Below are 25,078 nucleotides of genomic sequence, written 5' to 3' on the forward strand. Positions count from 1 at the left end.
AAATGTGCAGATGCAATTATTAATCTCTACCCCAACTAGGTGGAGGTAGATTCTCCGTCCTCCCACTTCTATTGTTCTCTTGTTTTGTGTGGTAACGGTTAAGTCACGTCAATATTTTATATTAATTTTTTTTATAGAGATAATAAGATAAAAATAAATAGTAATATAAAACGTTGATGTGACTTAACCGTGATCACACAAACAGAAGGGCACGAAAGGGCACGGGAAGTGGAAGGGCAGAGAATCTGCCTCCCAACTAGATTCCACTAGATTTGGCTTTCACTGTTGTTAGTCAGAGAGAGACATGAAACAAGAATGGTAAGGAGGCAGATTCTCTGCCATCCTGTTTTGGTGCACTCCCCATTCATTTTTGTTTGTGCGGTCACGGTTAAACCACGTTAACATTTTATATTCTTACTATTTTTTGTCTTATTATCTTTATAAAAAAATCAATATAAAATATTAATGTGGCTTAACTGTGACCGCATAAAATAGTAGGGGATGAAAATAACACCAAAACAGGAGGGCAGACAATTTGCACTCCGAATTGTAAACCGACGCTTTTCCAAATCAATAATTAATTTGGGAGATCACAGCAGCACGACAAAATCCTTGTATACGGGCTGTTACATACGGCAGCCCCCTAACAGAGGGTGGGACTCACGTCACGGTTGAAGCCCACTTCCTGTGAGAGAACTACGACAGCCGTATGCTTGAATTTTTCGAGCAGCAAGCATGCAAGTTTTACAAGAATTACCATGAAAATTCAAAGGTACTAACTTTACCACATCTAAATAAGTGAATAATGGGGTATTTAAAAAATACACTCCGACTTCTCGGGCAACCTTCTGTAGAAGTTAGCCAGGATTGATGGCATTTGTTTCCTACGCCGCAACCTGGGGTGCCTCATCAAGTAAAACCCACCAGCAATAACTACAACCTTCAACGGTGTCACAAACAACAAAATGGCAACAAAAAGACAGAAAGTGATGAATATAAAAGTGGCGCGGGGATCCCGCCAACTGATGAGAAATTCCTGAATCCGCTCCCCCATCGTTGCAACGTCCCCCACCACAGTTTGAATCCTTCCGGCAATACTCCTCAAGCGGTCGTACCTCATCTTCATTATTTCATCGTTTTGTGAAGTTGGAAATGTGTCAAATTCTTCATCAAGCTCATCAGGGTGCGCAGCGTCTGCATGTGAGAGCCTTGTGTCCACATGGAGAGGGTGTCTTGGGCGGTACCGCAAGTTCGAAATCCCTGTAAGGAACATGTATAGGAAAACAGTTGACAAAATAAGTTCCGGAGTGCACACCAGCATCACAAACAGGACATGTACTAGCACTGTTATAATGGAACTTCTCCATGCACATACTTCATCAAACCATTTCAGAACAGAAATGAACCAGGATAAAACACCCATCATTCTGAAAAAGTTTGCCTTGCTGCGCCTCAGGCTCCAAACATGAACATCTGCAGCATCAGAGTACATGTATTCAACTACTTCCTTCCCAAGAGGTGGTTCTACCTGAGCAAGCCTATCTGCCACCACCAACACAGCTTGATCCCTCAATGTGCCTGGCTGCACCTTTACCGAAACGGGTTGAAAGTAAATCAACATCAGATTGGCCAATGATATGCATGAAAACCTTATTGCAAGATGTAATTCGCCCGTCTTCTTGACACCAGAAGGAGAAAGGGATAGTAATGGATAACAGTGTGTGTACACGCGGTCTGATTCGAGGGTAGAGATTCGAATCCGGACCTTGCCAATTTCTTTATCTTTTTTTCCACTTGAATTGCCAATCTGCCTGTTATCAAAAACCCCGACTGTGAGAATTGAGACAGGATCATATACCTCCCAAGTGTACTGCTCACTGTATTTTGGACTTGGGCTGTTAGTTATGGTTCGAGTACGAACCCATTTGTCGCCAAACTTCGCCACACAATACGAGTCAGTTGTAGCCTTCCCAGTCTCTGTTTTCATTGGCATTAGGTCTTTGGCATTTAGAACTCCGAGCTCTAAGACACCAACAGGCCGCTGCAGGTCGTTGCAATAGTTAGAAGAATCATCAAGTAAATGGTACCCTCCATCTAGACAAACATGGAGATGGATTCTCCTGGAAAACTTATGATCTCTATCTTTCTCCATGGCATTTGACAGAGACATGTCAAGGTTAAACCACTGCCCACAGATAATTTGATCATCATCAGCAGATTCACCGCACCTCTTAACGGAGTTCAATGCTATGGAAACTCTTCCTAATGTCTCCTCTTTGTCTGGACATACATGATCTTCAACAGAAACGATCAGATGTTGATCATCAAAGGGTTCGGCAGTGACAAACATAAGTTCCTCATTCCACATTGGGTTCAGAGATTGAACTTCTTTTGTCTTTAAACACTGATGACCGATTTGTATACTTGCGTATGCATCTGGGATTCGAGATGTGTCAGGTACAACCAAGTCCCGTGCCTCAATCACCTTTACCCGTACGTACCATAATCTTGGTGAATCGTAAACTTTTGAGCGGACATGTGTATAAGCAGCTGAAGACATATCATCAGGAAGAATTATATCAGAATACCAGGCATTTGGAAAAGCTTCATCAGCTTGAGTGCCATACCATACAGCAAGCATTAGTTCCCCTTTCCTCTTCTTCTTCCCATCCTTGTCTACTAGCTGATGCCTTTCCGGAGCCACTGGAACTCGAGTCTGAACTTCATCGAGAGCAAACTGCACAGACCCAACAAAGTCATCATTTACAAGTTCATTGTCTTTGACCACAACATCCAAAACAGATGAGTGCAGATTTTCCTTAAGAAATGCAAACACCTCATTCCATTCAGGGTTCTGCTTTTTCTCCAAACTTCTTGTAATTCCTTTGCAGTTCCCAACTTTCACTTCCACATATGCGTCACGACAAGAAAGGTCGAGGGCCTTCACAACGCGTACAAACAGGTAATGCATTGTTTCGACAAGCTCATGGGTGCTGATGACTGGACTGTCTCCACGCACAAATCGCCCACGAACAACCTGCCCCCCTCCAAAGTAAGGACTTGACTCTTTAAGCAGATAATCAGACGGTCGAGATGAAGAACCTGAGTTCTTCGGAGCAACTTTAGGAGGCTCATGGGATTCGGACTTCGCCTCATGGTTCACCGATGGCTGCGATTGATTTGGGTTTGCAAGGTAAGCCTTCAGAGCAAGCTCTCCTCTAACGCGGGAGAAAGAGAAAACACCTCTTTTTTTAAGAGAGTAGAGCGAAACATGAGCATCAGAGTATGGGACAAATGATGTCCCAGGCAGACAAACTTTTCCAAGGAAAGTTGTAGAGTTGGCATTTCCATTGTGGAAAACATTGGCCTCAACAACGAGGTCACGCAGGCGGTTTGGATCGGAGACATCAAAGAAGATGGTTTCATTCCAAACATGATTGACATCTCTTGCTTTTGTGCTGGTTCGGGCTCTCTGACGATCGAACAGGAACTCCACATAAGCACTGGTTGTGCTTTGTCCATGTCTCAGCATAAGGTTATGGGCACTCACAACCTCCACCGCTAACTTGAGGTTACTCATTCCTGGATTCGAAGTCAACGAAGAATAGCAAGAAAATAAGTACCAGAGAGAGAGAGAACCAAAAAGGTAGCTGAAAATTTACAGATAATGTTAAATGCATGAACAACGAAAAACAGAACCACGTGGTAAAGGTCGATGACAGATGGATGGCACTATAGTCGTTTATGAATAAACAGGGTCAAGAAAAGTGGGTGGAGATTAGTTTACAAATGTAGAAAAAGCCGTATAGAGAAGAGCAGGCCGGGAAGGGATCCCCATTTCTTAGAAAATAAAATAAAATTGGGAACCTTCATCACCGTTAAATTTAACTTTAATAAAATTATATGGTTAAAATTAAACCACAAGAAGAAAACATATAGTCTCCTTGTTTCTATTGCTTTGTAATTTCTGTTAATGAGAGAGATTAATGTTATTGTTACTGTCCCTAGGACGCACACTTAACGAACCTTGTAAATATTATTTCTTATTTATTTATATCTCATTACACACATATCCTTAATTTCACAACAAACCACAAAAAAAAAAAAAAAAACAGAAAAGGGAATTGGATCCCCTCCTAAGCAAAATGGTGGGGATCCTCATGACCACACAACACGGGATCCAACGGCTATAATTATTATAATTCTTAAAATGATCATCTATTTATAACTGTTGGATCAAAATCTAACAACCTGTGTTATGTGGTCATGAGGATCCCCACCATTTGCTTAGGAGGGGATCCAATTCCAAAAAAAAATATATTCCCAATAATTTATGTGCTACCTACTCCTACATCGGCCTCCCTTATCAATCATGGAGCTGCGTACCCTACAGAGAGAGAGAGAGAAAGGGAGAGACTCCTTCAATGGTCTGAGAAAGCAAAAAAGTTCAAAAGAATAATGTAACCTGATCAGTGTCCGTAAAAGCAAATTCCTCTACTCTTTCTTCTCCTTGAATATTTCAATTTGTTTCTCCTTGCACTCACTGCAAATTGAGCAAATCCGTTTTCTTTAAACCAAAGCTGCTGCTACATCAATTCGCGGCCGCCGGAGAAGTCATGGATTTGAACCCTGCTGGAGATCGAGGTTCGAATTATTTTGATAAAGTTCTGTCTATGGTTAGTTTTGCATACAATAAGGAGAGAGCAACCAATTCCTCGCCATTCATTGATTCCATTCTCCACAATGCTCACTTCCTTGTCTTTTTTGCTGTGTATCTTATTTGCCGTTATGTAAATCACATATCACTGTATCAAGCACTTGTTTGTGTCGGCCTTACCCCATTGTTTCTCTATTTCTACATCAACTATGCGCCGTTTCTGTTCTTAGAGGAAGACATCAAGTGGATTCGAAGAGAGTCGAGGTTACTGCATGCCATCGTTGAGGATGCAGAGAAAATCATGCATTATAGTGGTCTTATAGGCGCAAGAGCACGCAAAATCTGGGATTCTAATCCTGATGGAGCAACTGTGAAGGGAGTTGATGAAACTGAGGTTGCATTGTTGGATAAAGCCAAATCCATGGCTTTAAGAGCAAAAAATTTGGTTGCGACCTTTGAGAAACAGAGGATCGCAAGAGACTCCCACACCCAAAGATTATGTTTCGATATGATCACTGAAAATTTCCAGCAGGTATCAGAGCTGTTCACAGAAACTAAGACTGTTAAGCAGGGCATGAAGGATATCTTTGAGGGGAATAAGGATTACTGGATTGGCATTGGCGAATCTCTGGAGAGGTCAAGGTCCAGTATTATAAGCCTGCTGCCCAGGCCCGTGCATGGACATGGTCAACAAAAATGGGTGCAGTCCAAAGAACAAGTTTCCTCAGCAGCTGCTTTGGCGTCCACTGTCGAAGAGAACATAAAACGTCTCATCACTCAAAAGCCAGATTTAATGCGTAAAGATACCGGAAAGCAAATAATTTCAATAAACCTGCAACTGCAGCAACTGCATCATTTTCTGAAAGATGTACAAGGAATTCGATTCGAAAGTGAAATTGAAGGGGCCTGGGTGAAGGAAGTGCACGAGATGATTAATGAAGCACATCATGCCATTGACAAGTACTTGCAGAGAATTAGGTGGCTATCATTTATCAACAATTGGAAGGCCGGGAGAAAGCTCAAGGGGGACATAAGGTGTATACACGTTGGGTTCACACAACTCTTAGAAAGGAAAGATAGTTATGGCTTCAAGTTTTTAAGAAGAGATTCATCAAAATTCGTCTATCAGTCCCCACATCAGACTCAAGATGACTTAATTATTTCAACTAGATTAAGCAGGATGCAGGAGTTCCTCAGTAAGAAGTCACCTTTATTGGGTGAAGTATTTTATGAAGTCACTTCGTTGTGCAATCAATTGGAAAGAATGCATAAACTCGTACTTGGCGCATCAGTAACAGGAGGAGGATATAATTCCAGAATGTCTTGGTTGGAGCAAACCCGGAAAATTTTTGATAGTGCAGAGAAATCTTTGACTACCTTTCAGTGGAATTCACTCAATATGTGGCAAAACCCTCTATTTAAAACAAGTGCTGGGAGGAAACTTTCCCGTGACATTGACCTCATAAATCATACTATTGATCTTTTCTTGAAATGCATCAGAGCATATGACATTGAAGTAAGGGAAGAGTCAAACTCAGTGGTTGGTTTGGAAGAAGACACTGAAGCAGTGGTCTCACAACTGACAACCAACAACGAACACCGCTCGGTGATTTCCATTGTGGGGATTGGGGGCATAGGAAAGACAACACTGGCAAAGAAGATTTATGACAATGGAGTTGTTGTAGACCATTTTCCTTGCCGTGCCTGGGTTTCTATACCTCAGAAGTCTGATAACAAAGCACTTTTGGAAGATGTGGCAGAGCAGGTATTGAGGTCTCTTCAACTACAAGGGGAAAAAAATCGCAATGGATCCTGGATTCATAAGGCGCATGATGTCTTGAAAGACAAAAGGTACCTTTTAGTTCTTGACGACATCTCGACGGTAGAAGAATTGGAGACCCTGAAAGCAGAATTTCCAGTAACATCATCTGGATGCAAAATTCTGCTCACTACACGTGACAACATTGTAGCTTCACAAGCAGACGCTCCCCACCAACTTCGACTTCGAACCAAAGAAGAGAGCTGGAAGTTGTTCACCCAGATGGTGCACTTTCCGCCAACAGAGGAATTACTAGCAAAAGATATTTTAGATAAATGTGGGGGTTTACCACAAGCAATCTTCCATGTTGGATATCTGATGTTAGGGAAAGATGCGAGCATGGCTGAGGAGGTCAAAGGGGTGCTTAGATACATCAAACAGAATGATGCACCATTGTTAGAAACCTTCACTATAAGGTCCATTCACTCGTCTCCTCATCTAAGAAACTGTCTTTCTTACTTCAAACTCTTCCCCAACAACTTTGAAATTCCGGCAAGGAGATTAACCGCATTGTGGATTGCAGAAGGTTTGGTAGGAGATCAGGAGACAGAAGAAACTGGCAAAGATGTTGCAGATAAGTATTTGTCCGACTTGATCCACCTGAACATGATTCAAGTAGTCAAAAGAAAGCACAACGGAGAAGTCAAGACATGTCGATTGCCATATGCTCTACAGAAACTTGAGTTGCCAGATATGAGCCAAGAAAGACTTACTGATCGTTATAACAGAAGCGATGAGACATTTACTCTTATTCATGGTGACAGCTCAAACGTTCCAATTCCTGATCTCGTTTCCATCCTCTCCTTTGATACTCGAGAAGGAAATAAACCTGGAGAAGAAATAGGCAACTTTCTACGAAGAGGCATTGCAGGTGGTTTCTTCCATCGGCTACAGGTTCTTGATCTCGAACGTGTATTCAGACCTGAATTGCCCAATACCATAGGAAAGCTAAAAGAGTTGAGGTATCTCGGTTTGAGGTGGACTTTCCTGGAATCAGTCCCAGCATCCATAGGTGACTTGCCGAACCTCCAAACCTTGGATGTGAAACATACATATGTGCACACTCTCCCTGGTTCAATATGGAAACTGCAGACACTTCGACACTTGTACTTGAACCAGAGTAAACAGAGTAAATTTAAGCATCAACAAGGTGGAAGTTCCTTGAAGAATCTGCGGACATTATGGGGAGTATTTCTGGATAAAGATAGTCCCTTGATCCACTGGATGGACAAGCTGATCTACCTCAGAAAATTGGGATTGGCATTCCAGTTAAGCCAGCCAGAGCAAAAACCATTAGCAGACAAGATTGTTAAGCTGAAGAGCCTTCGGTCTTTGAGAATGAGATCAATCGATGAAATGGGTGAACCCAGTGATCTAGTCTGCGTGTGCTTATCAGGCCTTGAGAGTCTCTCCTGCCTAAATTTGTTCGGAAAGCTAAATCCTTCCATGATAGATGAATTCCCCAAAAATCTCACTGATCTTACGTTGTCAGGTGCTTCTCTGTCAGTTGATCCAATGCCCGTGTTAGAGAATCTCTCCAACCTGAAATTCCTCAGTTTTTACTCCAACTCTTATACAGGTATCAAGATGGTTTGCTCCACCACAGGGTTTCCAAAGCTTGTGGTTTTAAAGTTGTGGAAGCTCCAACAACTAAAAGATTGGGATGTGGAGGAAAAGGCAATGCAAAATCTGAGGGAGTTGGAGATAAGAGCGTGCACAAATTTGAAGGTCCCAAGTGGGTTGAGGCACTTGAAGAATCTCACTCAGCTGAAATTAACTAATATGCCGGAAGAATTTGTTGCAACCATTGCGACAACTAAGGTGCAAATTTGGGATGACATAACTCACTCGCCAACAGTCATTACCGATAGCTGGTAGTCTATGCGGAATTAGGCACAGGCTCTCTCTCCAGTAATCGGGTATGTTTTGGTTTTTTTGTACTGTGTTTATGTGTACAAGTACTGCGTAATGATGCTTGTTTTCTACATGGAAATCATGTTCTAGTTCGAGTGACGCTCTTACTGGTTTATTGCTTTCAGGTAACATCGCCCAATGCATTTGACGCATAGGGAACCTGACAGCCTAGTCCATGTTGAGTTGCAACGGGTGATAGGTTCTTATGAACATGTTCAAATTTCCTTCAACAAAACTGGGTTTGTAATGTAATTATATCTTAAGGAATTGTTGATGTTTGTGTTTAGTACTTGATCACTGATTTGCTAAAGTTTTCGTTTTGTTATTTGATAGTATGGATGTTATAACAACAGTCACTCCCACTCTTTGTTTTCTTTGATCATATATTGATTATTAAATGCTGCATTTTCCTATTTAAATGATCGATCCGAGTTAGTGCTCATCTTCCTCCTTTGCAGCTTTGCTTCAAGGGATAATCTGGTACTGCATAATTAATTTTTTTACTTAATTAGTGCTCAGTAATCTCACAGTTAGTTTAATTAGGGTCTGTAAATTAGTGTTAATGATCTAACAATTAGTTCATTCGTAGAATATTGGATAGACTACTTTCCCCTCTTCATCTTCTCGGCACCTCATGATCATCGACAGCTCCCTCAGGCAATATCGGGACTCCGCGTAACTCTTTGAGAAGACGACGACCGCGATCCTCGACCCTTCGATTTCTCGGTCAAGTTCTCTCTGTATATTCTCCCCCTTTCTGAGCTCGTAGTCTATAAACGTGTTGATTCCGGCACTGCTTAACGCAATGGAGAGGTGGTCTGTGAACCCAGTGCGTGTGTCCTCGCCTCTAAAGCTCAGGAACACCTCGTACTTCCAGCGGTTTGAACGCCGAGAGGAAGACGAACCGGCGGCACGGCGGCGGTTGCAAGGGCGAGGCTGCTGGTATTCATTGATTTCAAGCAAAGAAGTGAAACTCCTGATCGTTTCCCAAGATTCCTAGCAAAACTCCTGATTATTGTTTTGGATCGCTGGAAGATGTGAGAGCAAAAAATAATGAAGAAAGTAGAGGGAGAGAAGATGCAATATGCGGCTGAGTAAGAAAAGATGTGAGGGAGAAAAAAAATAACAAAACTCCTGATTATTGTTTTGGATTGATCAGTTGACCCGATTAAAATGCCCACCCTACTTGAGAACCTGCATTTACATCGAATATGAGAACTTGGCTAGGTCTCGTCCATGTCCTTAGTACAATTATCCATTAATGGTCATATATAATGTAATGGCATTTTTTTTTTTTTGAACGATCATATTTGACCATCAATAAATGATTGCAATAAGTACTTCAATCCCTAGCTAATATTATTAAACTCGAATCGCAACGTTTACATCGAAAGTCAGAGTATTAAACAACTCTTGCTCCACGGCTACCTAGTGTCCCCATTAAAATTGAAAGAAGGCTAGATGTGCTCTTAGCAAATTATTATTGACACTTCAAAAATCTCATTTTGCACTCCAAACTTTCTATAATTAGAAAGAAAAATGTACTTGTGAGGATTGTAGAATGAGATTGTTGAACTGCTAATAACAGTTCCCTAAATAAATAAATAAAAGTAAGATATATTCGGTTCGGTTTTAGAATCATTGAAACCGAAACCAAACCAAATGATTTCGGTTCGATTCAATTTTTTGTTCAGTTCGTTTTTTAGGTTTCGGTTCAGTGTTCCGTTCATTTTTTTTTCCTATTTTTAATCCACCCTTAGTTCACGACCTTATTCTATTTTAAAGGTGGTGTACAGGTTGGTTCAACTGATGTTGATAGACGTCATGGGTTTATGAACAAACATGACAAGGTTGCACTGGACATAGACAAGGTTGCATTGGACATGGCACATGTTTGTGGGTTTTGCATTGATTGAATTGTATTTTAAATGCAGACAGATGAGCCAGAGTTTGGCAATCAATGCTCCAATTAGGACAAAGTCTGAGGACCAATTCTAACATTAACAAAATATAATATGCTAACATTAAAATATAATCATAATGATTCACATGTGATGAGTTCATAGTCACGTGATGTTTTAATATTGTATGTATAATTTTTTGAGAGACATCACATTACGAAGGCCGTTTCAGTTGAAGAGCTTTGCAAAACCTTTAGCATAGAATGGAAAAATGACCAACCAATGTTGGAGATGATTTGTTGGGAGGAACTAAATATAACTATAAAACAGGTAAAAGGCAGTAGCCTAGTGAAGTGCGTGCTACTGCTTTTTACTATATTTTTTTCGTAATAGGAAAAATGGGCGGTGGAAAGAGGATGAGAGCCTACGGACCCTAATGAGCTTGACCACTGGTTTGATTGATGGCTAATAATTAACATCTCATTTTCTATGAATTCAGCACAATTAGGGTTGATATAAGTTAATGCAAAAAAGTGTGAGCCTAAGATTTTGGACTGGAAAATACAAAAGATTCTTGAATAAAAGGAAAATAACGTATTTGTCATGGGTTGTGCGTTCTTTTATATCTGTCATTGACGGATTAGTTGTCGTCATCACCAAATTCATATGGTATAGTATGATAGTCGTCGTCACCACCAAACACATATGGTATAGTATGATAGTCCTCCTCATTAGTGTTACCAGGCTTATATAATGTACGCTCATAATGCACCTTATTCACTCATGAACGTAAAAACTATAGGAAAATAAAAATCGGTAGAGAGTAAGAGAATTAGTGAAAAAGAAAGAGAGTGGTAGTTTGCAAAAATGACTTGATGGTCTGTCTATTCACATAACTATGAATATTTTAGTTGATTTTGTACACACATTTAAGTGAGTCATGTATCTGTTGAATAGTTTAGATTCATAAATCTGGATTTCATGTACTCTTTTCATCTCCTCAAGCGAAACAAAACAAGGACAGCCTCTTAATTCTTAAAATTGGTATCTTAATTTGACAAAATGTGAAGCATTTATCCTTCACACATTCATAACAAACGAAACATGTAACATACGTTTCATTTGCTTAATTCTGCCGACAATTCTCATGCAAATGCTACAAGTTTTATAAAATTCTATACATCTCGTCAAAGAGAGAAAAAAAACACACCACACAAGGGAAAAAAACGAAGAAAACCCACTTGGTTGGATTCGACACATGCAACATATAGCCACAACAAGTGTGACCACTAACGAAACTCGATCTGGTTATTTTGGGTGACCAAGTGGTTCTTCTGCATCAAAAGGAGGGAAGTCCTTGCTAATCTGCTTGCATCATGTAACAGCGGGAAATCAGTGGCGCAATTGCACTCTCAAACCCTCAAAGCCGGCCTTTTCCAAGACAGCTTCTTTGCCACAAAACTCAACGCTCTGTACGCAAAGTATGAGTCCCTCGTCAGATCTGAAAGTACATATTCCCATTCTACGATATCCACTCCTATTTTCTTCACCTTAATTTGATGATCATTAAAGTATGCAAGCACACGAACCCTGTCGCCACCTTTCAGATTGAGCTTCTTGTTTGTAAGATTTCCCAGCCAAAGATAACATTCATGGGAAGCAGTTACGGTGGTCACCATTGGCCAAATGAGAAAACGTGTTCGCTGGGTACGATTAACAACATGAATGCATAGGGACCCAGTACAGTTTGAGTTGTCCGAAGAATAAATGATGCACACAACCAACCTTCCTATGTAATCAAAAGTAGGCGGCACTTCAATTTCGACAGTTTCATCCTCTCGCGCGACATAGGGTAATCGGCGTGGAATATCATTTACAGAGAGAGAAAGTCCATCAATTGTATACCCCTCCCATTTCTACAACACGAGGTGCAAAGTTAGTATAAGCAACAATACGAAAATCAGAGAGGGAGAGCGAAAGTACCATACCAATAGGATGTTCTCCTTAAAAGTAGCAGTGAGACTGGCGCACCCTTCCATATGAAGGGTATACATGTTGCACAAGAAGTTATCCAGGTTTGGAATATCTTTGAGTTTGCGGCAGTTTTTCAGTTGCAATCCAACCATTTTCGACATCTCTGGAAGGCCGGGCATTATTTCCAGTTCAGTGCAGTAATTCGCTTCCAGTCTACGCAAACTTGTAGGCAAATCTGGGTTTGTGAAGAAACACGAGAAGGTTGCATTGGATATGTTTGTGGGTTCTGCGGTGATTAAATTGTATTCCAAATGCGGACAAATCGGTAAGGCTATGAAAGTGTTTGACGAGTTTTTGCACCTTGATGTGTTTTTGTGGACTTCTATGGTTACTGGATATGAGCAGAATGGTGATCCTGAAGAAGCATTGGAGTTTTTCTCCCGAATGGTGATGGTGGGGCGCATTAATCCTGACCGAGTGATGCTTGTTAGTGCAGTTTCAGCTTGTGCTCAGTTATCAAATTTTAGAATTGGAAGTTGTGTGCATGGTGTTTCTATTAGGAACGGGTTCAACTCTGATTTATCTTTAGGTAATGCATTGCTAAATCTCTATGCAAAGACGGGTTATGTTAAGACTGCCGCTAGGTTGTTCATGAAGATGCCGGAAAACGATGTGGTTTCTTGGAGCTCCTTGATTGCCTGTTACACTCATAACAGGGATGTAATAAAAGCGTTAAATCTTTTCAACGAAACGATTGATATGAGAATCGAACCTAATTTAGTGACTCTGGTAAGTGCATTACAAGCATGTGCACTGGCAGGTAATTTAGAAGAAGGTAAGAAGATCCACGAAATCGCTACTGGGAAGTGTTTCGAGTTAGATATAAAGGTAGCTACAGCCTTGATTGATATGTACATGAAGTGCTCTGCACCTGAAAAAGCAGGTGATCTCTTCAATAGAATGCCAAAGAAAGATGTGGTTTCGTGGGCTGCCTTGTTAAGCGGGTATGCTCATAACGGAATGGCATACAAGTCAATTGGGGTCTTTCGCAACATGCTATTAGATGCAACTCAACCTGATGCCGTTGCTATAGTCAAGCTTCTTGCAGCTTGTTCGGAATTAGGGATTTTCTTCAACAAGCTCTCTGCCTCCATGCTTATGTGATTAAACGTGCCTTCAAGTATAACGTCTTTGTTGGAGCTTCACTCATAGAGTTATACTCGAAATGCAGTAGCATAGACAATGCTATCCTATTATTTGAAGGGATAACAGACAAAGATGGTGTTATCTGGAGCGCAATGATTGCAGGTTATGGAGTTCATGGACAAGGAGAAGAAGCTTTAAGAGTATTTGATCGGATGGTTAAGCACTCAGCTGTGAAGCCTAATGATGTAACATTTCTCTCGATTTTATCTGCGTGTAGCCATTCGGGTTTGATTGAAGAAGGCATCGAGACATTCAACACGATGTTGCATGAATACCAACTCAAGCCAGGACCTGAGCACTACGGGATAATTGTTGCTCTTCTTGGCTGGACGGGAGAGCTGGATAAGGCAATGGAAATCGTTGAGAGAATGCCCAATCCAGCTGCACCTCATGTTTGGGGAGCCATGCTTGGTGCATGTCGGATTCATAACAACACAAAGCTTGGAGAGGTTGCAGCAAAGAGTCTTTTTCAGTTGGATCCTAATCGTGCAGGGTATTACATCCTGCTCTCGAATATATATGCCATGGATAACAAATGGAAAATGTGACAAATCTTAGAACTTTGATAAAGGAGAAGGGGTTAAAGAAGATGTCCGGGCAGAGCGTTGTCGAGGTGGGGAGTGACATCCGTAGTTTTGTTGCACCTTGATTCTGATCAGATTTATGGGGTGGGGGGAGACCGAGAGAGGGATAAACACGACACACACTTGCATCTAAATTTCTCTAATGTCGCTAATGAATCAAATGAAAAATCATTAATTTATTTGATAAGAAAATAAGCTACTTATATGTTTAACTAAGAACTCGTTCGGCATTGCTTCGCTAAAAACGCTTCAGCTAAAAGTGCTTCCATTGTACCCACATTGAAACTCTTATAAAAAACTCAAGTACTTTCTAAAGACACTTTTGAAATGCTTTCTTTCATTTCCCAACTGTTTCTTCTTCACCGTCAAAGCTTGCTTTTAATATTGAGATCAGATAACTCTGTATCGTCGTCAGTGTCCTCCTCATCAGAATCGTATGGCACACGGTCATAGTCCACATATGTCCAATCAGCAGCTCCAAATTCCCGTTCTACGATATCCACTTCTGTTTTCTTCACCTTAATTTGATGATCATCCTCTGTTCCAGTAAAGTCTGCAAGCACACGAACCCTGTCGCCACCTTTCAGATTGAGCTTCTTGTTTGTAAGATTTCCCAGCCAAAGATAACATTCATGGGAAGCAGTTACGGTGGTCTCCATTGGCCAAATGTGAAAACGAGTTCGCTGGGTATGATTAACAACACTAATGCATAGGGACCCAGTACAGTCTGAGTTGTCCGAAGAATAAATGATGCACACAACCAACCCTCCTATATAATCAGAAGTAGGCGGCACATCAATTTTGACAGTTTCATCCGCTTGCGCGACATAGGGTAACCGGCGAGGAATATCATTTACAGAGAGAGAAAGTCCACCAATTACATCCCCCACCCATTTCTACAACACGGGGTGCAAAGTTAGTATAAGCAACAATATGAAAATCAGAGAGAGGGAGAGAGAGAGTTCCATACCTTTAGGATGTTCTCCTTAAAAGTAGCAGTGAGACTGGTGCACCCTTCCATATGAAGGGTATGCATGTTGCACAAGAAGTTATCCAGGTTTGGAATATCTTTGAGTTTGCGGCAGTCTTTCAGTTGCAATTCCTCCATTTTCGACATCTCTGGAAGGTCGGGCATAATTTCCAGTTCAGTGCAGTAATTCGCGCGCAGTATATGCAAACTTGTCGGCAAATCTGGGATTGCCTGAAGGTTTGTGCAATGATTTAGATACAAAGATGTAAGCTGGGAAAGGCCACTGAGGATGGGTAGCCTATTAAAACCATTTCCATCTAGTAATAAACTGCATAAAGAAGATAGACTCCAAAGGCTTTCAACAATGGCATCATCCGTTATACTGCAGTCTCTAAGATCTAAAAACTTAAGCATCTTCAGTTGTGCAAATAAATGGTAACCCCCAGACACACTCTTACAGCTGTTGAGGCCCAAATCCTCGAGATGTGGGAGTTTTGAAAAGTCTGGTAATTGAGTCAGGTTACGGGAATGACCGAGATAAAGAAACTTCAACTTCTTCGGCAACTGTTTGGCAAAAAGATAGAACAAAAATCATAATCCATATTATAGAGAGAGAGAGAGAGAGAGCGACTGTCGACTGATGTTGGTATTTACAAAACACGGGAGAGGAAAGGATTAATAATTTGGCTGAGGTTACGACAATTATATGTATTGTACATTCGTACCTGATTGGAATCCTCCCAAACTCGGACAAGCTTGCTGTTGCTCAAGTCAATAAGAACTAAGTTTCGTAAATCAAAATCTTCAGGTATGACCTCTAGAGGAAATCCCTGCCAAAGCAATAATCTTAACTCCTTGGAAAGATGACTGTAGCTTCCAGTGAGCTTTACATAACTGAGTTTGAGAAATTTCAGATGCCGCATCTTCTTAAATGTTTTTGTGAGGAAGGGATGCTCGTCAGAATTTTCTGGCAACTCTAAAAATAGCCCTCTAATCGCTTCCGTTCCCTGTTGGGGGAAAACAATAACAAATCTAATTCAAGCAAAGCCATGACCATCTATGAATGAACTACAAAAGCAGCGCATACAATGCATTAGATGTGGGATATGCATCTGCTTCTGTTTATTTACATACATTCAACATAACATTTTTTTTATTGGGATTTGGGAAAGTACTTACAGATTCGTCTCTTAACACGCTTGTTACGTCTTCATGATGCCACAATCGACTACGTTTTCCAGGTTCCATAGCACATTCTGCCCGCACAATTTCTCTTCCCACGTCTCGAATCAAATCATGCATCCTAAATGTTGGTGAATCAAAATCTAGAAGACATCGATCTTGAATGGTCTTGATTTCTGATTCTACACAAAAGCCACTGCAACTATCCAATATTGCCATGACATGAGTTCCATGCCAGTTAATAAAGAAATGAGATATGTCAAGGAACACACCTTTCACATGATCATCACTTAGCCCGTCATAGCTTAATCTAAGTGTTTCATGAATTTTTCCATGTGGAATATTTCTCAATTTATACAATGTACTTTTCCATATGGTTTTAGTCTTTTTCGCCAACAAACGGCCTACGACTTTAAGAGCTAGCAGCAATCCTCCACAATAATCAACAACATCTGTTGCGAGTTCAATATATTCTTTATCAGGACAATGATTTCCAAACGCATGCCAACTAAGGAGCTTAAGAGCTTCTTCATCCGTCATCGTTTGTGCCTTATATTTTTTATCCACCTTCTGTATATTCAGCACTTGTTCATCTCTTGTTATCAAAATAATCCTACTTCCTGGACCAAACGAGTCATGTTCTATCGCCAATTCATCTAATTGGTCCGCATCATCAATGTCATCAACTACGATGAGTACCTTCATGCTTCCAAGTCTTTTCTCTATCTCCTTGGTCCCTTCGCCAACACTACTTATTTTAATGTCAGGCCGTTTCAAAACATCTCGAAGAAGTTGTTCTTGCAGACTAACCATATTTTTCTTTTTACCCCTCACCTCTTCAAGGTAACATTGACCACGGAAACTATGATGGTATGTGCTATAAATGGCTCTCGCAAGTGTTGTTTTACCTATGCCGCCCATACCCCAAATTCCAATTATTTGAACATCATGTGAATCTCCAACATCTAAGTATTTAGTACTGAATTCTTCCACACGAAAAGCTATTCCAACTGAGTGCTTGGCTTCTTTTAAGTCGCTGGTTTTTAGTAGTCCGTTGATGTCCCCAACAACTTTCTGGATAAATTCTCCTTCACGCCTGCCAATTGGAAATCCAAATTATGCAAACAGATGATTAATCATGCAACAGCATGATTCATATGAACTAAATGCCTTATGCATCACGACTTGGCTGATTAGTGAGTGTCCCAAAAGCTAATTGTACAAGATGTTGCAAGCGATTAAATTTTGTAAAAGAGGAAATTTGAAATGATACCTGTCCGCAGTGGTTTCAAGATTCCGGCCAACCAAATCTGCAGAAGCCTTAAGATCCTTTCTCCACTGCTCGACCTCATTTGGGTCTTCATCCCTTTCATGCTTCTGAAATGCTTCCCCAAAACTACCACTCTGTTTCCTCACTTCAGAAGGGTCAACTTCGTAGAATATTGGATAGACTACTTTCCCCTCTTGATCTTCTCGGCACCTCATGATCTTCGACAGCTCCCTCAGGCACCATCGGGACTCCGCGTAACTCTTTGAGAAGACGACGACCGCGATCCTCGACCCTTCGATTTCTCGGTCAATTTCTCTCTGTATATTCTCCCCCTTTCTGAGCTCGTAGTCTTTAAACGTGTTAATTCCGGCATCGCGTAACGCTTTGAAGAGGTGGTCTGTGAACCCAGTGCGTGTGTCCTCGCCTCTAAAGCTCACGAACACCTCGTACTTCCAGCGGTTTGAACGCCGAGAGGAAGACGAACCGCCGGCGGCGGCGGTTGCAAGGGCGAGGCTGCCGGTATTCATTGATTTCAAGCAAAGAAGTGAAACTCCTGATCGTTTCAGTCTAAAGAAAACAATTCTCTCCCAAGATTCCCAGCGAAACTCCTGATTATTGTTTTGGATCGCTGGAAGATGTGAGAGCAAAAAATAATGAAGAAAGAAGAGGGAGAGAAGATGCAATATGCGGCTGAGTAACAAAAGATGGGAGGGAGAAAATAATAAGAAAAACCGGGATTGAAAATTTAAATTTTAACTATAAGAACAAAATAAATGGTAAATTGAATAATATCATGTTTGATTTTTTAATGTAATAATATGATTTTTTTTTTAAGTGAACAGTATCATAGGCTTTTGGTTAAAACTCCCATAATAATATGCCCGCATTTGTAGTAAGAAGGCTTTTCTTAACGGACCTAGCTTCTCTGTCCTTCCACTTTCCATATACTCTCATCATTTTTATTTGTACAGTCACGGTTAAGTCATGTCAACATTTTATATTACTATTTCTTTTTATCTTATTATCTCTATAAAAAAATTAATATAAAATGTTGATGTGGTTTGACTGTGATCGCACAAAAAAAAGATGATAAAAGTGTATGGGAAGTGAAAAGGCAGAGAAGCCGGATCCTTTCTTTACATGGGCTTGATTGATTAAGTCTAATCTACCAATATATTATATTTAATAGGCCTTATTATTCTTATAGGTTGTCATTGTCGACGGCAACGCGATCATTATTCAAGGCATATAATCAGTTTTTAATTAAGGTGGATTAGCTGTTCTTATTGGTTTGAAACATTCAAAATATTAAAATATAATATAGTTTTGAATAATTGCTAGTGGACGTATTAAACGAGAGTGCGAGAGGCACGATAACAATTCTTATTGAAAAATTTAATCCATAACACAGGATGCAAATTAATTAAATACATATTCATATAGGCCATGAAATTTATAAATCAAGACGTGCTCAATTATCAAATTTATTAAAAATTTCTAAGTACCTCATTATTTTGTTTGGATTGATCAGTTGACCCGATTAAAATGCCCACCCTACTTGAGAACCTGCATTTACATCGAATATGAGAACTTGGTTTGGTCTCGTTCATGTCCTTAGTACAATTATCCATTAATGGTCATATATAATGTAAAGACATTTTTTTTTGAACGACCATATTTGACCATCAATAAATGATTGCAATAAGTACTTCAATCCCTATCTAATATTATTAAACTCGAATCACAACGTTTATATTGAAAGTCAGGGTATTAAACAACTCTTGCTCCACGGCTACCTAGTGTCCCCATTAAAATTGAAAGAATGCTAGATGTGCTCTTCGCAAATTATTATTGGCATTTCAAATATCTCATTTTGCATTCCAAACTTTCTATAATTAAAAAAAAAAATGTACTTGTGAGGAGTGTAGAATGAGATTGTTGGACTGCTAATAACAGTTCCCTAAATAAATAAATAAATAAAATTAATATATATTCGGTTCGGTTTTAGAATCATTGAAACCGAAACCAAACCAAATGATTTCGGTTTGAGTAGATTTTTTGTTCTGTTCGTTTTTTAGGTTTCGGTTCATTGTTTCGTTCATTTTTTTTCCTTTTTTTTCCTTTTTTTAATCCATCCTTAGTTCACGACCTTATTCTATTTTAAAGGTGGTCTACAGCTTGGTTCAACTGATGTTGATGGACGTCATGGGTTTATGAACAAACATGACAAGGTTGCACTGGACATAGACAAGGTTGCATTGGACATGGCATATGTTTGTGGGTTTTGCATTGATTGAATTGTATTTTAAATGCAGACAGATGAGCCAGAGTTTGGCAATCAATGCTCAAATTAGGACCAATTCTAACATTAACAAAACATAATAATAGTAATATGTCACTTATTCGATATGCTAACATTAAAATATAATCATAATGATTTACATGTGATGAGTTCATAGTCACGTGATGTTTTAATATTGTATGTATAATTTTTTGAGAGACATCACACGACGAATACCGTTTCAGTTTAAGAGCTTTGCAAAACCTTTAGCATAGAAAGGAAAAATGACCGACCAATGTTGGAGATGATTTGATGGGAGGAACTAAATATAACTATAAAACAGGTAAAAGGCAGTAGCCCAGTGAAGTGCGTGCTACTGCTTTTTACTATATTTTTTTCGTAATAGGAAAAATGGGGGGTGGAAAGAGGATGCGAGCCTACGGACCCTAATGAGCTTGACCACTGGTTTGATTGATGATTAAGAAGTAACATCTCTTGTTTTTGTGACTTGAAGCATAATTAGGTTTGATATAAGTTAATACAATAAAGTATGAACCTAAGAATTTGTAGTGGAAAATAAAAAAGATTCTTAATATACCAAAGAAATAACGTATCAGTCATCAGCTGTACGTTGCCTTGTATTTGTCATTGATGGATTAGTCATCATCATTGTCAATGTCATCGTCAAACTCATATGGTATGGTATGATAATCTTTCTCACCAGTATCATCAGACTCTGTATAGTACACGTTCATAATGCACCACATTCACTACTGAACGAAAAAAACTATAGGAAAACAAAAATTGGTAGAAAGTGAGAGAATTAGTGAAAAAGAAGAGAGTGGTATTTTGGGAGAATGATTCTACAGTCTGTATGTTCACATAGCTATGAATTATACATATTACAAGTTGACCTTGTACAAACATTTAAGTAATTCATGTATTTGCTGAATAGTTCAAATTCAACGTACTCTTTTCATCTCCTCAAACAAAACAAAACAAAGGTAGACTCTTAATTCATAAAATTGGTATCTTAATTTGATAAAATGTGGAACACTTGTCATTTTACACGTACATAATAAACGAAGCATGTAACATGTGTTTCATTTGCTTAATTTGTCGGAAGTTCTCATGCAAATGCTATATGCATTTTGTAAAATTCTAATACCAATTCTATACACCTTGTGAAAGCGAGATAAAAACACGCCACATAAGTGAAAAAAACGAAGAAAGCCGACTTGACTGGATTCGATCTGGTTTTGTGAGATTGTGAGATTCTTTTGGGGTAACCAAGTGAGTCTTCTGCATGAAAAGGAGGGAAGTCCTTGCTAATCTGCTTGCATCATGTAACAGCGCGAAATCAGTGGCGCAATTGCACTCTCAAACCCTCAAAGCCGGCCTTTCCCAGGACAGCTTCTTTGCCACAAAACTCAACGCTCTGTACGCGAAATATGATTCCCTCGGTCATGCCCGCAAGGTGTTCGACGAAACGCTCCACAGAACTGTCTATCTCTGGAATGCCATGCTCAGGAGCTACTGTAGAGAGGACCGATGGGAGGAGACCTTGTGTCTATTTCGTAGCATGATGTCTGAGTCAAGAGGTAATGATGAAAAGCCTGATAATTTCACCATTCCCATTGCTCTGAAGGCGTGTGCGAGGTTAAGGGCGCTAGCGTGTGGAAAAATAATACATGGGTTTGTGAAGAAACATGAGAAGGTTGCATTGGATATGTTTGTAGGTTCTGCATTGATTGAATTGTATTCCAAATGCGGACAAATGGGCGAGGCTGTGAAAGTGTTTGACGAGTTTTTGCACCCGGATGTGTTTTTGTGGACTTCTATGGTTACTGGATATGAGCAGAATGGTGATCCTGAAGAAGCATTGGAGTTTTTCTCCCGAATGGTAATGGTGGGGTGCATTAATCCTGACCAAGTGACGCTTGTTAGTGCTGTTTCGGCTTGTGCTCAGTTATCAAATTTTAGAATTGGAAGTTGTGTGCATGGTGTTTCTATTAGGAACGGGTTCAACTCTGATTTATCTCTAGGTAATGCATTGCTAAATCTCTATGCAAAGACGGGTTCTGTCAAAACTGCCGCTAGGTTGTTCATGAAGATGCTGGAAAAAGATGTGGTTTCTTGGAGCTCCATGATTGCCTGTTACACTCATAATGGGGATGTAACAGAAGCGTTAAATCTTTTCAACAAAATGATTGATACGAGAATCGAACCTAATTCAGTGACTCTGGTAAGTGCATTACAAGCATGTGCATTGGCAGGTAATTTAGAAGAAGGTAAGAAGATCCACAAAATTGCTACTAGGAAGTGTTTTGAGTTAGATATCAAGGTAGCTACAGCCTTGATTGATATGTACATGAAGTGCTCTGCACCCGAAAAAGCAGGTGATCTCTTCAATAGAATGCCAGAGAAAGATGTGGTTTCGTGGGCTGCCTTGTTGAGCGGGTACGCTCATAACGGAATGGCATACAAGTCAATTGGGGTCTTTCGCGACATGCTATCAGACGAAACTAAGCTTGATGCCGTTGCTATGGTCAAGCTTCTTGCAGCTTGTTCGGAATTAGGGATTCTTCAACAAGCTCTTTGCGTCCATGCTTATGTGATTAAACGCGCCTTCAAGAATAACATCTTTGTTGGAGCTTCACTCATAGAGTTATACTCGAAATGCGGCAGCATAGACAATGCTGTCCTATTATTTGAAGGGATAACAGACAAAGATGTCGTTATCTGGAGCGCGATGATTGCAGGGTATGGAGTTCATGGATAAGGGAATTAAACTTTAGAAGTATTTGGTCGGATTGTTAAGCACTCAGATGTCAAGCCTAATGATGTAACATTTGTTTCGATTTTATCTGCGTGTAGCCATTCGGGTTTGGTTGAAGAAGGCATCGAGATATTCAACACCATGTTGCATGAATACCAACTTAAGCCCGGACCTGAGCACTACGGGATAATTGTTGATCTTCTTGGCCGGACAGGAGAGCTGGATAAAGCAATGGAAATCGTTGAGAGAATGCCCAATCCAGCTGCACCGCATGTTTGGGGAGCCTTGCTTGGTGCATGCCGGATTCATAACGCAAAGCTTGGAGAGGAATCTCATCTTGGATAGCTGCTGTGCCGTATTCCAACAGAATCTGATGAACTGCCGTCACCACAGCGCAGCCGGAATGGACAAGAACCAAGCCGGTGTAATTTGCAAAATGTAGAGGACATGAAACTGGTAGAATCGAAACAAGAGACACGTAAGGCTCCCTTGAAAGAATGTGACCTTTGCAGCGGCAATATGTGTGTGGTACAATTGCTTATAAAGCACTACACGCTCATCCTCACTAGCCGGTGTGGGACTCAACAACTTGGCTCAAATCTAAACCACTAAAACCACCAATCTTCACCTTGGCGTGATTCAAGCCATGATGTCTCACGATCCAAATGCAAATATAGCTCCATCTTGACCACAGGCACCAAATTCCAAATGAGCTCGCTCTTCAACTTCAACAAGCGTTGCCTAAGGTCTAATACCAATTGTTGTGCGGAAGCACACCAACGGGTCCCACACATACGAGTCGGTATTGCCAACATTCCACCTACTTTATCCACACAAATAAAGGGGTATGGATTTTATCAAAAGGCCTCGGCAACATGTTTGTGTGACCATTGCTTATAAAGCACCACATGGAAATCCTCAATAGCCAATGTGGGACTCAACTTGGCTCAAATCTAAGCCACCGAACCCAACATTCATCAACCAAAAGGAAGATTGAGTTGAGAAAATTTGAAATGTTATACACACTTATAAGCCATTTTAAGTTTGTCATCAACTAAAAATTTAAGTCTATTGTCATATCAATTTTCCAAATTCACTAATTTGTCATCTCAACACAACTTCGTTAAGTTTTTCATGCAAATAAGTTGTAATCTTTGAGAATTCAACATGGTCAATCATGGCGCTAAAAAAAAAGATTTGAAATGTCTGAAACCTTGAAATGTTCGAAATAATCTTAAAGTGAGGAGTTGAAATGTCCGAAATAACCTTGAAAATAAGTCATTTGCAAGCCTCATGACTTATTTTAGATGGAAAACTTAACAGAGTTGAAGTAATATGACAAATTAATAATTTCGAAATATTGATATGACAAAGCGCTTAAAATGTTAATTCATATGACAAATTTAAAAAAAGTGTATAAATTCATATAACATTTCAAAAAATTTCCATGCTGAATTTGCAGGGTATGATTAGTAACAATTAGAGTTAATCACATACATCAAACAACTAGGGTTAATTATAGGAGGGAAAATGAGGGCAACAATGGGAGTGAAAGGTCAAAGGGGAAATTAGTTTCTTTGAAATGGGGGGGGGGGGTGGAATAGACCAAGAGAGGGATAAACACGACACACACTTGCATGTAAATTTCTCTAACGTCACCAATGAATCAAATAAAAAATCATTAATTTATTTAATAAGAAAATAAGCTACTTATATGTTTAATTAAGAACTCGTTCGGCATTGCTTCACTAAAAACGCTTCAGCTAAAAGTGCTTTTTATTATCCCCACATTGAAACTCTAATTAAAAATTCAAGTACGTTCCAAAAGTTCCAAAAATACCTTAGAAATGCTTTCTTTCAATTCCCAGTTGTTTCTTCTTCATCATCAAGGCCTTCAATATTGAGATCAAATAACCTAACTCTTTTGAAAGGTTGGACCTCATCAGATGAGTAATCGCTTAACACTGTATCGTCATCAGTGTCCTCCTCATCAGACTTGTATGGCACACGCTCATAGTCCACATATGTCCAATCTGAAGCTACAAATTCCCATTCTACGATATCCACTCCTGTTTTCTTCACCTTAATTTGATGATCATCCTCTGTTTCAATAAAGTCTGCAAGCATGTGCACAGATGAGTGCATATTTTACTATTTATTTTATCCCAAAAGCTACATTTTCTTGTGACATTTTAGACTTAAAATGAAAGGAATAACATGGTTTTGTGTTTTTATAATTAAATTAATGAGTTGCAGAAAAATCATGTTATAATTCCATCGTTTTAATTTAATCATGTGATCTTATTCTAATTTAAATTTCTATGCCTACGGCCTTTGATTGAAGTATGTAGGCTATTTGGTTTCAGAATATACAATTGGCTTAAATTGACTAATCTTGTAATTTAATTGCAGGTCACGAATGAGTATTAAGTTTGGTGAGTTATGGGGAAGAAAAGAAAAACACAACAAAATGAATCAAATAAAATGAGGGCAACATAATGAGTATTCTCATTATAGGAGAGAAAATGATGGCAACAAGGG

At 39.7% G+C, this 25,078-nt stretch overlaps 4 protein-coding genes across 12 annotated transcripts in view; 2 read left to right on the forward strand and 2 right to left on the reverse strand.

Moving 5' to 3' along the window:
- LOC126611242 (putative pentatricopeptide repeat-containing protein At3g01580) overlaps positions 1–25,078 on the forward strand; it is a 94,980-nt gene that overhangs the window by 48,632 nt on the left and 21,270 nt on the right. For 2 of the 6 annotated variants that reach the window (XM_050279446.1, XM_050279449.1), the window contains exon 2: positions 21,804–22,102. In XM_050279446.1, coding sequence (XP_050135403.1) covers positions 21,804–22,102 — 299 coding nt within the window. Of the gene's footprint in view, positions 1–12,554; positions 13,154–21,803; positions 22,103–25,078 lie in introns of those variants that run through there. The other 4 variants (XM_050279451.1, XM_050279447.1, XM_050279450.1 and 1 more) reach the window with 4 other exon arrangements.
- The window catches only part of LOC126611238 (disease resistance protein RPV1-like), an 80,146-nt gene that overhangs the window by 38,065 nt on the left and 17,003 nt on the right, over positions 1–25,078 (reverse strand). Inside the window, exons 2-3 of the mRNA XM_050279441.1 lie at positions 17,481–17,920; positions 17,116–17,303 (exon numbers count right to left, since the gene is read on the reverse strand). Coding sequence (XP_050135398.1) covers positions 17,116–17,303; positions 17,481–17,920 — 628 coding nt within the window. The remainder of the gene's footprint in view (positions 1–17,115; positions 17,304–17,480; positions 17,921–25,078) is intronic.
- Positions 760–3,769, reverse strand: LOC126611239 (FT-interacting protein 7-like). 2 transcript variants are annotated; one of them, XM_050279442.1, is made up of 2 exons: positions 2,837–3,766; positions 760–2,737 (listed from the first exon to the last, which is right to left on the reverse strand). In XM_050279442.1, exons 1-2 carry the CDS (start codon positions 3,578–3,580, stop codon positions 815–817), a joined length of 2,667 nt encoding a protein of 888 aa, XP_050135399.1. In that variant the 5' UTR covers positions 3,581–3,766; the 3' UTR covers positions 760–814. The 2 variants fall into 2 exon arrangements, with proteins under 2 accessions (XP_050135399.1, XP_050135400.1); XM_050279443.1 differs by having other exon boundaries at positions 994–1,260; positions 1,376–3,769.
- LOC126611237 (probable disease resistance RPP8-like protein 2) lies at positions 4,361–8,809 on the forward strand. 3 transcript variants are annotated; one of them, XM_050279438.1, is made up of 3 exons: positions 4,361–7,968; positions 8,056–8,395; positions 8,516–8,809. In XM_050279438.1, exons 1-2 carry the CDS (start codon positions 4,617–4,619, stop codon positions 8,352–8,354), a joined length of 3,651 nt encoding a protein of 1,216 aa, XP_050135395.1. In that variant the 5' UTR covers positions 4,361–4,616; the 3' UTR covers positions 8,355–8,395; positions 8,516–8,809. The 3 variants fall into 3 exon arrangements, with proteins under 3 accessions (XP_050135395.1, XP_050135396.1, XP_050135394.1); XM_050279439.1 differs by having other exon boundaries at positions 4,362–4,644; positions 4,888–8,395; XM_050279437.1 differs by having other exon boundaries at positions 4,362–8,395.

Source organism: Malus sylvestris, chromosome 17 (genome assembly GCF_916048215.2).
Source record: "Malus sylvestris chromosome 17, drMalSylv7.2, whole genome shotgun sequence".
Lineage (NCBI taxonomy): Eukaryota > Viridiplantae > Streptophyta > Magnoliopsida > Rosales > Rosaceae > Malus > Malus sylvestris.